This window comes from Microtus oregoni, unplaced genomic scaffold, assembly GCF_018167655.1.
Source record: "Microtus oregoni isolate MIOR12 unplaced genomic scaffold, Mior012 000081F_ref0000091, whole genome shotgun sequence".
Lineage (NCBI taxonomy): Eukaryota > Metazoa > Chordata > Mammalia > Rodentia > Cricetidae > Microtus > Microtus oregoni.
Window position 1 is genome coordinate 4,304,186 of NW_024544541.1, and position 15,917 is coordinate 4,320,102.

At 51.0% G+C, this 15,917-nt stretch overlaps 1 protein-coding gene across 2 annotated transcripts; it reads left to right on the top strand.

The window, feature by feature from the left end:
- The first annotated feature begins 4,251 nt into the window (after positions 1-4,251).
- Positions 4,252-13,138, top strand: LOC121441799 (migration and invasion inhibitory protein). Of its 2 annotated transcripts, XM_041643109.1 has the most exons (11): positions 4,252-4,288; positions 4,879-5,035; positions 6,057-6,256; positions 6,515-6,862; positions 7,260-7,344; positions 9,702-9,810; positions 9,898-9,950; positions 10,287-10,416; positions 10,527-10,623; positions 11,343-11,477; positions 11,698-13,138. In XM_041643109.1, the coding sequence occupies exons 3-11, from the start codon at positions 6,134-6,136 to the stop codon at positions 11,767-11,769; spliced, it is 1,152 nt and encodes a 383-aa protein (XP_041499043.1). In that variant the 5' UTR covers positions 4,252-4,288; positions 4,879-5,035; positions 6,057-6,133; the 3' UTR covers positions 11,770-13,138. The 2 variants fall into 2 exon arrangements, with proteins under 2 accessions (XP_041499043.1, XP_041499041.1); XM_041643107.1 differs by lacking the exon at positions 4,252-4,288 and having other exon boundaries at positions 4,749-5,035.
- The last annotated feature ends 2,779 nt before the right edge of the window (positions 13,139-15,917 follow it).

Here is a 15,917-nt window from a genome sequence, read left to right on the forward strand (position 1 = left end):
TCTGCCTTCTGAGAACTTGGCTGTGACCTTTCTTGTTAGAAGGGCCCTTGGGAGTGGAAAAGGCCATTGGTGGCTTCTCCTTGCCCTTCTTCATGTGTCCTCTTGACTGAGGTCCCACCCCTACCCACCCACTTGTCTGTCTCAAAAACTCTTGAGCTCAGCTGATGGTAACTACATCTTTCCAGATTCTCAGACCACAAACTCGAGGGGTCATCGAGTCCATGACACCATACTCTAACCAATCCGTCACTTTCTGTCTGAATCTCCGAGACCCTGATCTCCTCACCACAGTGACAGATTTGTGCCCCCAGCCCCTCTCCTACCCTTACCTCTTATGACCTTTGCACTTGGAGCTGAGCGTGTGCCACACCCCAGGCATCCAGAATCCCTCCAGTTCTTGCCTGGTTCTTCAGATCCAGCCCCTTCTCCCCCCTTGTGTACAAGCGCTGCCGTTCTTCCTGAGCTGGCAGTTTACCTGGTGTGTATCACAGGATATGCATGTGTTCCAGAATAGTCATCTCAGGAGCTGCTGTGTTTGGGCTCTGTGAGGGCTGCTCTAGTGTTTGCACATTTGCCGTCCAGGACTCTGGGGAGCTCAAGCGCTCCTGGAAGCCTGTGGGCGGCCGCAGTTCTAGGACATAATGTGGTCGGATGTGACTGAGGATGGAGGCAAAGAGACCAGCCAGGCAATGACAGCAGCATTCTAGGAGGGCATGAAAGTGCCCTCAACTAGGGTGCTTACAACAGGAATGGCAAAAAGGGTCAGATTTCAAAACACTACAATGTGTACATGTGTATTTTTAAAGCAGGTGTGTGTGTGTGTGTGTGTGTGTGTGTGTGTGTGTGTTAGGGTTGCTATGTAGATTCTGGGATACAAAATCCAGCTGTCATGATTGTGCAGCAAAGGCCGTCAACACTGAGCCATCTCTCTACCCCTTTTGCTTTGTTTTTTCTTTCTCATTATGTAGCCTTATTAGCCTTGAGTTCACTATGAAGACGAGCTACCCTGAACCCACAGAGATCCTCCTGCCTCTGCCTCCTGAGTGCTAGGATTAAAGGCATGCATCACCACTGCCTGGCTGAATATCTATGTATTGATATCTTGTGATTTTAGTGTATGTGTTTAGTGAGCAGATCCCAGGCAAAGAGAAGAAGCCACACTAGGATGGGAGCTGGCGCTAGAAGTGCCCGTGGTGGACAGGGGTGTGCATGGCAGGCCTCAGTGGTAGTGTTACGTTGAGCATTTGTATTAGGTGCTCTAGAGGAACAGAAGCAACTGAATGTACACATGTGTTGTAAGAGGGGATTGATTAGCCTGGCTACACAATGGAGCTGGGTGGCCCGAAGTGGTCGTGCGCATGCTGGAGAGGCTGAGAATCTGGTAGCTGCTCCAAGGAAGGAAGCGCAGCAGTCCTGATAGCCTGGAGGCTCCCTGTACAGTGGCTGGTATCAGATCCGCGTTGAAGGGCCAACAAAGCCGGAGGATGATATCAGCAGTGACAACTGAAGCACTCAGAACAGTTTTTTCTGGTACTGTTTTTCTCACAATGTTTTCCGTCTAGGTTGCAGTTTGGAAGGTGCTGCCCACCACAAGGGTGGGGCCTTCCATGTCACTCCTCTCCGAAAACATCCCCAGTGACAAACAGGCACATCTCACCAGTCCTGGATGTCCCCTTATTCAGTCAAGGTGACAACCAATTCCAATCATCACAGGTCCACAACTTACTAACTTGACCAACATCTTTACATCATGCTTACTTTCCAGAAAAAGCCAATAACAATTGCATGACATTTTCTGAGAAGTCTTTTCAGACAGGAGAAAGCACTGGTCTCAGATGGACCAGCAAAACCGTTCCGCTCGAGTCCAGCTTGGTGAAGCAGTGAGTTTAACTGGGCTTACAGGAACATGAATAACTTACAGGAAGCTGTGCCACTGGAGTCTCCCGGTCCCCTGCAGTTCCGCTGCCTCACATGCCTTCCCCTTCCATGAGGGATATTAGTGGGCTCCACCTCTTGTAAAGGTGATGGCCACACAAGCCATCAGCCATTCTGCTTTCAAGATGGCAACAGCCATGTCATACCAGATTCCATAACCCTTGACCCTTCTTCCAGCTCTTTCTCTCCTTCGGCTCCCTCTTCTGTATTGTTTCCTGAGCGCTGGAGAGGGTGATAAGATGTCTGATGTTCTTCCATTTAAGGTTGAGCATTGAGCCACTACAACACAGCAACAGTCACTGAACTCTCGGCATTTTGATCAGTTACTGGCTTCCTCAGTAGCGAAACGGAAGCTCCCCTCACCAAGGCTGACAGCAGCAATAATCTATGTACGTAAATAAGAAGGCAGTTGGATAGGCACATCATGCTACATAAGAGCAGTACTAATATTCCTCTTTCCCCTTCCTTCATTTTTATGAGTCCATCTTTTTTAATAAAGTATCTGTTGTTTTATCTGTTTTAAGTGTCAGAACACTTAAAAATCCGGGTTGTCGGGGTAGAGATAGCTCGGCAGGTGAAGGCATTTGCCCCCCAGCCTAATGAACTGCGTTTGAACCCCAGATCCCACATGGTCAAAAGAGAGGGCCTTCTTTATTTTTTTATTTTTCAAGACAGGGTCTCTCTGTGTAGCCCTGGCTGCCCTGGAACTCACTCTGTAGACCAGGTTGGCCTTTAACATGATAAATTCTGTCTTGTTTTGAGACAGTATCTCACTATGCAGCCCCGGAGTTCATTAGGTAGACCGGGTTGGTCTTGAGTCCTTGCCTGCTGAGTGCTGGGACTGAAGGTGTGCACCAGCTACATGCACCCGCTCTCCCCAAGAGCTGGCACGGAATTGTCGGGCACTTGCAATATCAGTGAATTGTGCTTGTTGAATGAAGACAGTGAGAGCAAAGCAGGCCCCTTACACTAAACTCCAGGATGCTTCCTTTCTTTTTCTTTTCTATTAATTTATTTATTTATATTGTTTTTTCGAGACAGAGTTTCTCTATGTAGCTTTGGAGCCTGTCCTGTCCTGGAACTCGCTCTGTAGACCAGGGTGGTCTTGAACTCACAGAGGTTCACCTGCCTCTGCCTCCCAAGTGCTGGAATTAAGGGTGGCATGCGCGCCACCACTGCTCGGCTCCCGGATGCTTATTTCAAGTGTCCTCCAGTCTAGACCTTTTCCTGGGGCGGCTGGCCTTCTGTGACAGGGAGGAAGGAGAACGGAGAACGGCTAGCAGCCAGGGGCGTTTAAGACACAGAGCCGTTAAAAACACTAAGGTAGCACACTTCCGTGCATAGAGCTCTGGGTTCAGTTCCACACTCTGTATGCTGGAATAGGCTGGAATTCCAGTATTACAGGAGGTAGAGGCTGAAGAAGAAAGGAGTCAATCTGAGGCCATCCTCATGACATAGCAAGTTCGAGGCCAGTCTGAGCTACATTAAATTTTGTCTTGAGATAGGGTTTCTCTGGGTATCCCTGGCTGTCCTGGAACTTACCTCACCTCAAACTCAGAGATCCGCCTGCCTCTGCCTTCCCGAGTTCCGGGATTAAAGGAGTGCACCACCATGCCCGGCTAATTTTGGTTTATATTTTACCGGACCAGATTTTTGGTATCTATATGGTAATTTTCTCTCCCTCTGTCTCCACTCTTAAATCTTTGCCTTTCAGGGCGTCAGACACAAAGTAGGCACCTCACAGAGACTTGAAGTGTTGAAGAAAGCAGGCCTAACAGCGCACGCCTGTAAATCCACCCTCCCCCACCAACCGAGAGGAGCCCTTAGTCCGAAGCAAGCCTAGGCTTCAAAAGACTTTCTCTTAAGAAAAAAAAAAAAAAAAAGCTTGAAAGATGGAATGCATTGCCCTCGCCACTTGTCCCGCCTATTCGCAGCCTTTTACAGCTCCACAATCATCCGGAAATTACGTAGCTGGGCCACACTGACCAATCGGAACCTGTAGTTCCGGTGATTTCCATTCAGTAAAATTCAAGTTGGCAGACTTGACATTTTCAGTCAACAAATCAGCAATGAGCGGCTTTTAGCCTCACCCCCAAATTGAAACTGCCGCTTCCGGATGCGCACTAACGTTTGTCTGACGTCCTGCCCCGCCAATTGGCCAATCAGGACAGCTGGCGGAGGCCCCGCTCCAGTTTTACCCAATTAGGACAACCATCCGAGGCCCCACCCAGAGGAGGCGGATCCCCGGGCTGCTGGGGACCTCGGCTTCCCCGTGGAGGGCGTCCGAGTCCTTTTATCCTAAGCGGCTCTGATCTTGGGATCAGAGAGATGTGCCTGCACCCGGCCAGACCAGGTAGAGAAGGGGCAAGCGCCTTTTCCAGGTCCGATGCGCACCCTGCCTGGGTGCGCGGGAGTGACAGGCTGGGGTCTGCTCTGCTCCCCACTGCAGACTGCATGGAGACCCGAGTCCCCGGGAACGTGTGGGGCCGCAGGGCTGGGACAGAGCAGGGGTTCTGACCCAACCCGGAGTAAAAACTCCGGTGCTGGTGGTGGAGTCTGGACCTGTGGTTCTAAAAGTGGGAAGCCCTTCCTTACACTGCAGACACCCCTTCCAGAAGCAAAGGAGGTGCTCCTGAGCTGGACCTCTGAAGGACCAAAGTTGCCTGGAGAAGAGGGAGGTTTCTAGGAACCTACCAGCCCTGTCAGGGCCAGGCTTCCCTAAGCGCAGACCCTTAGTCGGGAGTCATATGTCAACAAAGGTCTGTTTGCTCCAGAGCACTGCTAAGAGAGCAAAGAAATTATTCCATCCAGGTGTAGCTGGGTCGCTCATGGGTGAACCAATGAGTGTATTGGGGTCACTTCAGGAACTTATGTGACCCAAAGACAGGCAGCTGCACCGCTGACACACACACCTAGTGTGGGTTCTGATTCACCCCTGTACAGCTTGCAGGTGGCTCCATTCCAGATTTCTGTCCCTAGCCATTGTTTAAAGCAACTTTAAAATCTTGCAACTTTCTGAGGAGACTCTCACCTCCCACCAAGAGGGAGATGCTTGGATGTCAGGGGTAGTAGCTGCTATGCAACAACCAGGAACATACAGGTTAGTTCAAACCCTGCTTTGACACTAGCTATGTGACCTTGGGGTACATGAGCAAAAAATCAAAAAGTGGCTGGGGGCCGCTTTGTGTCAGCGAACAAGCTTACTGCTGCAGGGCCTGGGCTCAGTGCCAGCCCCAGATAACATAAGTTCTTAGGCTTTGAATTAGCACTCTGTACCAGTCTCTTTCTGTATGACAAAGGAATGAGATTAATTGTTTGTTTGTTTGTTTGTTTTTTTGTTTTTTGAGACAGGGTTTCTCTGTAGCTTTGGAGCCTGTCCTGGAACTAGCTCTTGTAGACCAGGCTGGCCTCGAACTCACAGAGATCAGCCTTCCTCTGCCTCCTGAGTGCTGGGATTGATTAAAGGCGTGCGCCACCACCTCCCGGCTAGGAATGAGATTAATTTTAAAAACATTTTTTGTCTATATGAGCAGGCGCATGCCATGACACATGTATGGAGATAAGAAGCCAATTCATGGAGTCAGCTCTCTCCTTCCACCCTGTAGACCCTGAAAACTGAACCCAGGTTGTCAGGCTTGGCTATAAGACCCTTCCCCACTGAGCCATCTCACAGGCCCAGGGGTCAGATAACTAAGGAAGGCCCAATGGGAGTTTTAGTCTCTTAACAGGCAAGCATTTTCCTGTTGTCCATAATCATTCAAAAACAGCCTTCCACAGCACTCTGAGGCGTGGTCTTTGGGGGGAAGAAATAGCACAGTTGGCACACAAAACAGATGGGAATTAAGAATGTTGGAGACCTGCCAGACATCCTGGCTGGCTTGGTACTGATGGACATTCTTTGAGTGCTGTACTGAGCGTTTAACATGCACTGTCCTGTGTCGCCCTAGTGACAGCATGGTAGGGTAACTCTATGCTGCCATGTTTATCAGGTTAGGACAAGAGGCACAGAGAGGTTAAGTAACCAGGGTGAGGCTGCAGAGTACAGGAGAGTCCTGGTTTGAATTCAGGCCTCTGGGACAGGTTCCCTCCCTCATCTTTTGTCATTGATCCTTTGACTTCAGGTAGAACGTAGCCTGAGCATCTCCTGTGAGTATCATCCAGCCCAGAGCCAGTGACAAGCTGTGAAAAGCTGAGACCCATGCCCCAGATGGCAGAGAATAAAGACCCCATTCAGCTTCGGCTGCTTAGCCTGGGGCTGCTGAAGCAGCTGTGGGCTGGGCACGATGCCATGTGTCGGTCAGTGGCCAGAGCAGCGTCAGAGGTAGGTGACCCCCTTGGTAATGCCCAGGCGGTGAGGAAAAGACTGCCTACCACCTGTGACTGTGTCCACACTTCCAGGGTCTATCTTATCCAATGCACCCATTTCACCGACGTTGCAAAACTGAGGCCATGGGAGGAAGGGACTGGGCTGGGACACCCAGAGGCCACGGCAGAATGAAGACCTATGAGTCCAGAGTGAACCTGAGTGGCTGGGCACTGGCCAGACTGCTGCTTGAGTAACCTGACCTGTTTCTTGCAGTCAAACCTGGACTATAGCAGCAGCGGCAACTTAGAGATGCCACTGTCCCAAGAGAGTTCCTCCAGCTCCTCGGTGGCCCCGAGCTCACAGGACAAAAGACAGGAGTGGGACCCACTGGACGGTCGCCGAGGAGCCACATCTGATAGGTCCTTCTATGGCAAGGACAGCTACAGGGTGGACTCTTTGCCATCTGTCACGTGCCAACACCAGGAGCCCCAGGATGAACGGCAGCCCCCCTCAGTACCCTTGCTAGCCACTGAAGGTCTGAAGAGGCCACCAAAAGGTCTGGGACTTCACGAGACACAGGTTCCAAAGTCCATGCTGTCACGACCAAGCAAGCCATCTAAGGTAACTCAGGAGCACCTGGAAATCCTGGGGAGCTTTTGGGCCTCCGTTTTCCCTTCCTGTCTGACAGACTGTTCCTGGACAAGCCTCCCAGTAGGAGGTGAGGCCTCTAGGAGATCCAGTAAGGTGTGTCCAGTTATTGCTAGTACATCTTTGCCCTTTTGGAAGAAGGAGGCAACCCTATTGGTCAGGTGGGAGGACTGAGGCTTGGAGCCTAGGCTTGTTCAAAGCCACACCCAAAGTGGGACCAAACTTACCTTCCCATTTCTGAGCTCCCCAGCTGAGGTTGGCGCCAACCTGGAGTCTAAGTCAATACCCAGTGTATTGTTCCCCTGAAACGGAGCCGCCTCTGGGCCAGGCCTGCCTTTCCAGCCCATGTCCTCCTTGTCTACTTCTTCAGCCCAAAGTGACCTTCTCCCAAGAGTCTGCAATGCCTGAGAGCAGGTGGCGCTTCCAGCCATACCTGGGCTATGACTGGATTGCAGGTGAGGGGTGGGGTTGGGCTAATCATAGCCCGGATACCCATGAAGCTGAATGAATGAGTGAATCAGGGCTGCTCGATATTTGAGCGTTTATAGAGGCCAGGCCCCTGCCCAACCCTAGTGGGAACATCTTCACGCTATTGCTCCTCTCCTGTCACCTCCGGGCTCCTGTCTTCCCTCCAGCCTCTTCTGCCTCGTTGCTGTCAACTGAGCGCTAAAATGCATGCTGCAGAAATTTTGCCATTTTAGCTTTTTGTTTTTAATTTTAACTGTTAATTTGTGTGTGTGTGTGTGTGTGTGTGTGTGTGTGTGTGTGTGTGCTTGCCTGTATGTATTTGCATCACGTTCATGTCTGGTACCTGTAGAGGCCGGAAGCGGACATCAGAGCCAGGAACTGGAGTTGTAGATGGTTGTGAGCCAGTGTGGGAGGTGGGCACTGAATCCCTGCAAGAGCAGCCGGTGCTCGTTTGTTTGTTTTCCGAGACAGCGTTTCTCTGTGTAGCCCTGGCTGTCCTGAAACTCTGTAGACCAGGCTGGCCTGGACCTCTGAGGTCCACCTGCCTCTGCCTCCCGAGTGCTGGGATTAATTAAAGAAATGCGCCACCACTGCCTGGTACAACCAGTGCTCTTCACCATTGAACCACCTCTCCAGCCCTACCTTAAGTGCGCACACACACACACACACACACACACACACACACACATATATTTGGTTTTGGATATAGGGTCTCTATGTAGCCCTTGGTAATCCTGGAACTAACTACCCATATAGAATAGGTTGTCCTTGAACTCACAGAGATCCTGTCTCGGCCTCCCGAAGACGAAGTTTAAAGGTGTATGCCACCACACCCCACTAAAAGAAGTGTTTTAGACACACAAATAAATAAAGATAAAATGCAGTTTTAAAAGTAATCTAACTTCTGCAACCGAGGTCCTGGTTTCCACCTCCTCCTTCCTGCAGCGGCTCTCCCTCCCATCTCTGTAAGTGGCAGCTTGGTGAACTTAAGGAGTCAGACTGTGACCTCGGGCCCAGCCTCAACCTGCCTCCCGTTACATGTTTCATGTCCTGAGCATTAAAACATTCTCTTCCTTAGTATATCTCTAGAGTCCACTGCCTCCTTTTAACTGTCCCTGCTTTCCCTCACCTCAAGGATGTGTCCTGTAAAAACATGGCTGACTTGATTCTGGTGGTCCATGTCCCCGAATGTCTCAGACTCCAGGCTTCACCCCTCCACCCTCACCCTCCATTGTCCATCCTGTCGCTCCTGAGTTCCTCACACATGCCAAGCACTTGCATTCTTCACCGAGTGGGCTATCCTTTTGATTGGCCAATGTGACTTCCTTGGTCTTTGCTCTGGTCACCTTCTCAGACCTCGCTTGCAGCCTCCTGCCCTGTGGCGCTCAGCCCCCTGGCCCTGGCCTCCAGATTCCCGGCACCATTCAGTATCACATCTCCGAGTTCCTTGGTGACTAATTAGTCTTTCGTCCTTTAGAATATCGCCTCCTCAGAGTGGGAACCTTGTCTGGCTTCCTGCTCTTCCCGGCTAGTAAGAATGTAAGCAGGGCTGGAGAGATGGCTCAGAGGTTAAGAGCACTGGCTGCTCTTCCAGAGGTCCTGAGTCCAGTTCCCAGCAACCACATGGTGGCTCACAACCTTCTATAATGAGATCTGGTGCCTTCCTCTGTTGTGCAGACACACATGCAGGCAGAACACTGTATACATAATAAATAAATCTTAAAAAAGAAAAAAGAATGTAAGCCAGGTATATGTCTATAATCTCTGTACTGGGTGGTAGAGGCAAAAGTGTTGAGTTGGAGGCCAGCCTGGGCTACATGAGATCTTGTCTCTGAAGTAACAGTATATAGTATATTTTTTTTAATATTTATTTATTTATTATGTATACAATATTCTGTGTGTGTGTGTCCGCAGGCCAGAAGAGGGCACTAAATCTCATTACAGATGGTTGTGAGCCACCATGTGGTTGCTGGGAATTGAACTCATGACCTTTGGAAGAGCAGGCAATGCTCTTAACCAGTGAGCCATCTCTCCAGCCCTATATAGTATATTTTTAATTCCAACACTTAAGAGGCGGAGGCAGTCCAGTCTCTGTGAGTTCAAGACCACCCTGGTCTATATATGAAGTTCCAGGCCAGCCAGGGCTCCACAGTTCCTGTCTCTGGAATAAATGGGTGTGTGGCCTCTGTTAAGGGCTCTGTGAGAAAGTTGTCTGTGGATGGCTATGTCAGGGCAGACCGGTGCTCAAACAGAGCTGGCCCTCAAGTGAGTGGAGAGTCCTGGGGCCAGGTGGGGCCCCAGCCCATTAGCCCTGCCTCCCTCACTGGTGCTTTGTCCACCCCAGGGTCCCTGGACACTAGTTCTCCCGTCACCAGCAAACCCGAGGCCTTCTTCTCCATGCTTCAGAGGTTCCGAGAAGCCAACAAAGAGGATTGCATCTGCGACTCCCCTGAGTGAGCGGGCGTGTACAAGGAGGGTGGGGGGTGGTGAGGGGACTCTGTCACTCATCCTGCTCATCTTCTCTCGCCCCCTCCCCCCAGAGCTGTGTTCCCAGGCCTGCAGGAGAGCAGTGGTGTGGAAGAGAGCCACCAGTGTGAGTGAACACTCCCACCAGGGCACTCTGAGCTGGCGACTCGGGGAGGGCAGCCTGGTGTCTGAGCAGTGCGGGACCCATTCTGGCTGGGGCCCGGCTGGCTTAGGTCCTGCCCTTTGTAACCACCTCTCTCTGGCAGCTTTCAGAGATAGCGGGGTACAGCTCTTGGGGCCCCTGAGTGTGGACCCAAGACTTTGGGAGGAAAGGGGCTGGGGAAAAGTGGCCCAGAGTGATCCCTCAATGGATGGTATGGTTTGTGTGTTGAGGGACAGCCAGAGGCCCTGGCAGCAAATTGCCCGGCTTAGGGGCAACTGTGGTTTATCATGGGTCTCACAGGTGTGTACTGTTACCGTGTCAACCGGCGCCTGTTTCCTGTGCCAGTGGACCCAGGTACCCCTTGCCGCCTATGTGGGATACCCCGGGACCAACAGGGACCTGAGACTCTGGCGGAGCCCGCGCAGGTTAGGTGAGTGTTGAGAGCGTTGGAATTCCCTGGAGGTCCCACTGGACAGTTGCAACTAGAGTTGGGTACCGAACGTGGCCTCTGCTGATCTTGATGCTGTGCCTCTTGCACAGGGTGAGCATCCCCTTGTCCATCCTGGAGCCCCCACACCGCTATCGAATTCATAGACGGAAAAGCTTTGATGCCTCTGACACCCTGGCTCTGCCTCGGGTAAGCCGCCTGCCCGAAGATGCTAGAGGCTGGCCTGTGTGGCCAGGATCCTGAACTAGCCCTGAAGAGAGCTTGCTCCAAGGCTCTTGCATGCTAGCAGGCCTCTGGCTTCACCTAGGCTGGTGTGTCACCTATCCCCCACATGATGTCTAAGATGGGTGTCTACATGGGCACTATTTACTGAGCTCTTGGGTGCCATATGCATGGCTCTTAGGAGGGCTGTTTCCCAGAGCCATGCAGACATCCCCACGCAGGCCACAGAGGCAGAGTGGAGCTGGCTGGAGAGATGGGTTTGATCCCAGACCTTTATGTTTCTATCATGCGTCTCATTTCCTAGTCAGGATGGAAGTCAAAGGGCGTCCTGCTCACATTGGGTGAAGGACAGGGTAGCTGTAATTGGGAGAAGAGAAGAGGGGAAAGACCCTTCAGCTCCCCTACAAACTGGTAGAAAGGGAGCATCTTTGATGTTGGGGTCATGAAGATGGTTTAGTGAAGTCATGCAATTTAGATGTTCAGGGCCAAGTTCAGTGTGGAAAGGACTCCATTAATACCCACATCCTCTCGTCCATCTTGGGGAGGGTTGGGGTGGCCAGTTGCCAGGTTAATAGGGACTGGGAATGGGTAGATATACCTGGGTCCCCAGGGAGAGGCTCGTGGCTCCTCAGGGGTCTTTCTCGTGTTTTTGGATGGCAGATGCGTCTAACCTTTTCTCTCCACAGCACTGTCTGCTGGGCTGGGATATCTTCCCTCCAAAGCCTGAGAAAAGCTGTGTCCCCAAGAGTCTTGACCTCTGGTCCTCTGTCTCCTGTGGAGCGCAGCGCCGACATCTGTCAGCCACCAGCCCATCCCGCCTGGTAGGGTCTAGGGTGTGTCCCGACCTGGGGTGAGGGGGGTCCAGGTAGGACAGATCCTATCACGATGGGGGCTCAGGCCCTGAAAACTTCGCCTCTCCAACTTTGGCATTCCTTCCCACCTGCCCGAGTCTACTTCAAGGTGCTGGAGGAATTGAGGCTAATGCTGGGCCCGACCTATCCCCGGATGACCCCTGCTGACACCTCCCTGTTCACCTTCCAGGCCTTGCCAGCACAGGTCCCACCACCAATCTGGTCAGAGCCTCAGGTTTCCCAGCTCCGTCCCGCCCATTAGAAGCCCTGTGGACTGACCACTCAGAAGGGAACAGTATTCTACCTGTGTCGTCAACCTCCCCTGAGGAGGCAGCACCTGAGAGATGGATGGACGCCCCTACAATGAGGCTGAAACCTGTCAAGACAGAAGTGGCTGTGCTGTTGAGATGGGAGGGTCCAGGCCTGGCGCTGGCCCATCCTTCCTTCTCCTGGGGTAGGAACTCAAGGGTGGAGGGGGCAGAGACTCTGTCAGTAGTATGCAAATAAAACTCAGGGCCCTATACTTCCCATCCCCACATAGCTTGCCTTTCCTGCTGGTCTCCTTGATGTCCAGGTGTCCTGGTCACAACTGGCTTCACTTTGCCTAAGGGAGACACTGGCTACCTGCAGGCGAGCACCCAGTGAGCACCCATTACTTGGAGTGTGGCTTCTTTTTTGTATACTTTTTGCCATAGAGTCTCACATGGCCTAGGCTGGCCTGGAACTCACAATCCAAGGATGACCTTGAACTGCTCCAATCCTCCTGCCTCCACCTCCTGAGTATTAGGATTACAGGCATATCCACTGTGCCCTACTTGAGCTTCTAGCTTTTTCTGTAGCTCTCAGATCTAGATAGAGGCCGTCTACCAGGCAAATGGGGTGGTTCCCCAAGGCAGGCTAGAACCAAGGTCAGTGTTACAGTACCTCAGGCCTGGGGAGATGGCTCAGTGGGTAAGAATCTTGTTATGTAAGTTTGAGGACCTGAGTTCAAATCCCCAGGACCCATGTGAAAGCCAGACATGTACTGAGTGTCTGTAATCCTATGGGGGGCATGAGAGGTGAAGACAGAGGAATTCCTAGCCTGGCTTACACATTGGAAAAACAACAAAGAAACTCCTTACCTCACGATGGAAGGTATAGATCAACACCCAGTGTGGTCTTCTGCCTTTTTTATGCACACCATGGCATGTGTGCACCTGCATTCACACGCACAAACACACACACAAATACACACATGTACAGACTCACTAAAAATGTGTCTCATATCAAATAGGTGAGCTTTGTCCTTGATCTCAACAGAAGGGTTCTCTTGAAGTCCCTGGCATCTCCATGCCCTTTTCTGGGCCCAGTTCTAGAAACGGGGTGGCTTACAACCCTAGGAAGGATAAATTGAGAAGCTGATAGTTTACCAAGCAGCACATCAGACCAGAGCTTGGAGGTGTTAGGGAGTAGGATCCTGTTTCTCCCATCCCTTGTGTGCTTTGGGTTGCGTAATATTCCATTTCAGCCTTGTGGGCTGGAGAGTTAGCTCAGAGGTCAATAGGTTCTGAGTTCAATTCCCAACAACCACGTGGTGGCACACAACCATCTATAATAAGATCTGGTGTCCTCTTCTGGCACTCAGGCATATGTGCAGGCAGAACACTGTATACAGAATAAATAAAATCTTTAAAATAAAAATTTTCAGCTTTGGCACTGAGTGATGGCTCCCTCTTAAAAGCACATAGTATTTGTGTTTGAGTGAGATGATTCTCTAGCATGTGAATGTTTGCTCTGTATGGGTGGTTGGGTTTCGATAGGCTTGGGGTGTATGGCTCTGTTGGAGGAAGTATCTCACTAGAAGTGGGCTTCGGGAGTTTAAAGAGTCACTCTTCTGAGTGTGTTCTCCATGTGTCCTGTTCATGGTTCTAGATGTGAATCTTCAGCTCTCAGCTTCTAGCTCCAACTGCCACGTTGCTGTACTATCTGCATCACTATGGACTCTAACCTTCTGGAACCATAAGTCCCAAATAAACCCAAATAGCCCCTTCCTCTGTAAGTTGCCTTGGTCATGGTGTTTTACCGTGGCAGTGGGACAGTCACTAACACACTGCTCCGTCGGAGGCCTGGCATTGAGGGCACACTGGTGCCTGTGACTCCAGCTGCAGGGGATCCCACACCCCTCTCTGGCCTCTGTAGATACTTTTGCACACGTGAGCACACACAACATAATTTTTTTTTTCTTAAGTTCCAGTTTCAGGCTGGGGAAATGGCTCAGCAGTTAATATAGGCTATTCTCCCAGAGGTCCCGGGTTCAATTCCCAGCACCCACATGGTGTCTTACAACTTTCTGAAATGTTAGTTCTAGGAAACCCGATGACTTCTGGCCTTTGCAGGCATCAGGCATGCACGTGGGACACAGATGTACATGCAGGCCAGACGCCCGTACTTGTAAGAAACCTTTTTTTTTTTTTTAAATGCCAGATTTATAGAACAAAACAGAGCAAATGGGAACTTGAACCGTTCAGAGGCGTGTGTGTGTGTCTGTCTGTGTGTGTCTGTGTGTGTTTTGAGATCAAGATGGTCTAAATGGCTTCAAATGTAGCACAATTAATAAAAACCCAGAGACAGATAATTGGGGTTCAACCTGAAGACCAGAAAAGCAATGCAGCTAAGCCACTGGCTCTTATCTCTACCTCAGTCTGAAATGGTGATCCTGCCTCCAGGAATCTCAGAATAGGACTGAGTCTGAAACCTGTCTCCTCCAGTCTTATATTCTGAGTGTGTATGTAGTGTGAAATACAAGATTATTTACTTCTAAAACAAGTATTCTATGCTGTTCTGATCTTGAAATTCACATTTTGGTCCAGCCCAAGGTCCTCCTCAGCCTTGCTCTTGGTTTGCTCTGAGCATTTCTGCCCAAATGGGGAGAGTGGAATATGGCTTCAGAAGCACCGCCTCCCAACATCGTGACCTTAGGTATATTGTGTGACCTCTTGAGCAGGCTTTCATTGCTTATAAAAGTGTGACAATGCCAATAAGAGGCGAAGGGGACAATACAGCCACCCAGGGTGCTGCAGATGTTACCCATGTAGTGTCTAGATGGTTCACCCTCATGGTCTCATGGCTGGGATCTGAGCTGGGGTCTCCCTCCAGCGTCAAGAAAGAGGGTCTTGCCATGTAGCACCTGTGCATGGAAGAGACAAGACACGGTCGAGGTGTGGATGGCTTCTGCAGGATTCCCATGAAGGTACTGTGGTCATGTGGAAGGCTGTAAGTTGGACTGTGGTAGGTAGGGGGTGTTGGCACCTAGGAAGACATTAAGACTCCCCTCAGCTCTTGCTGCTCCCCGCTCTAGCCTGTCGTACATCAGCATCATCCAAATCCACTCTCGGTCAGCCTTCCCCAGGCTTTTGCCTTTGCCTGTTTGGGAACACATAGGGATGCACCTTCTTACCCGTTAGTCTGGCTGCCAGGTTCTCCCAGCATCCCTCAGTCCCAACCTGTTACAGGGTATGGCTGGCACACCTGCCTATACCCTGACATTTTGTTGACCGTCCCTTTTGTACCTTTGGCCTCCTGGCTGCTGCACCTGCTTCCCCCTCACTCCCCATCTCTTCACATGGCCCAGCTCAGCCTGGTCATGTCACTCTGGACTCTCCCAGATGTTCCTGCCTCTGGCTGTGCTCTCGTTTTTATCTACGGTAAACGTTCTCCACCACACCTAGGAGCAGTCATGGCCTTTTTTTCTTTCTCTCTTTTTTAACTTTTTTTTTTTTTAAGACAGGGTTTCTCTGTAAAAATCCTAGTTGGCCTGGAACTCACTTTGTAGACCAGGCTGGCCTCGAATTCACAGAGATCCTTCTGCCTCTGCTTTCTGAATGCTGGGATTAAGGCATGCCCCATCACAACCCAGGGATATTTTTTTTTTCATTCCTTACCACTTTTGGACTCAGAGCTCTGTCCATAGAGAGGAAGAAGGGCTGTGGGTGACCAGGGCTTTCCCTGTGACTAGCTCCTGAGGCCTGAGGGTGACTGTCTAGGACAGCTGAGGTGAGCAGAAAACCAAAAGGTGAAATCCAGACTGATGTGGCCAGAGTGGCTTGAGCTGGGGTCCACAGCAGCAGGGGTCCTGTGGGGGTTTAGGTGGAGATGGAGCCAGCCCGGCAGGAACAAGGCTATTCTTTGACTTTCAAACGGTTGAAGCAAAAAGCTCAAGAAACTGGAATTGCCCAGGAATCCCATGCAGGGAGAAGGAAAAGGCTGCTCTTCCTGAGAGCAGAAAGCCTGATCACACAGTTCTGACTTGTCAGACCATGCTGCAGGAAAGACTGGATTTGAAAGGATGGGCCAGTTTAGCTGGGTGTGGTGGTGCACACCTTTCATTCCAGCTCTGGGAGGCAGAGGCAGGCAGACCACTGAGTTCGAGGC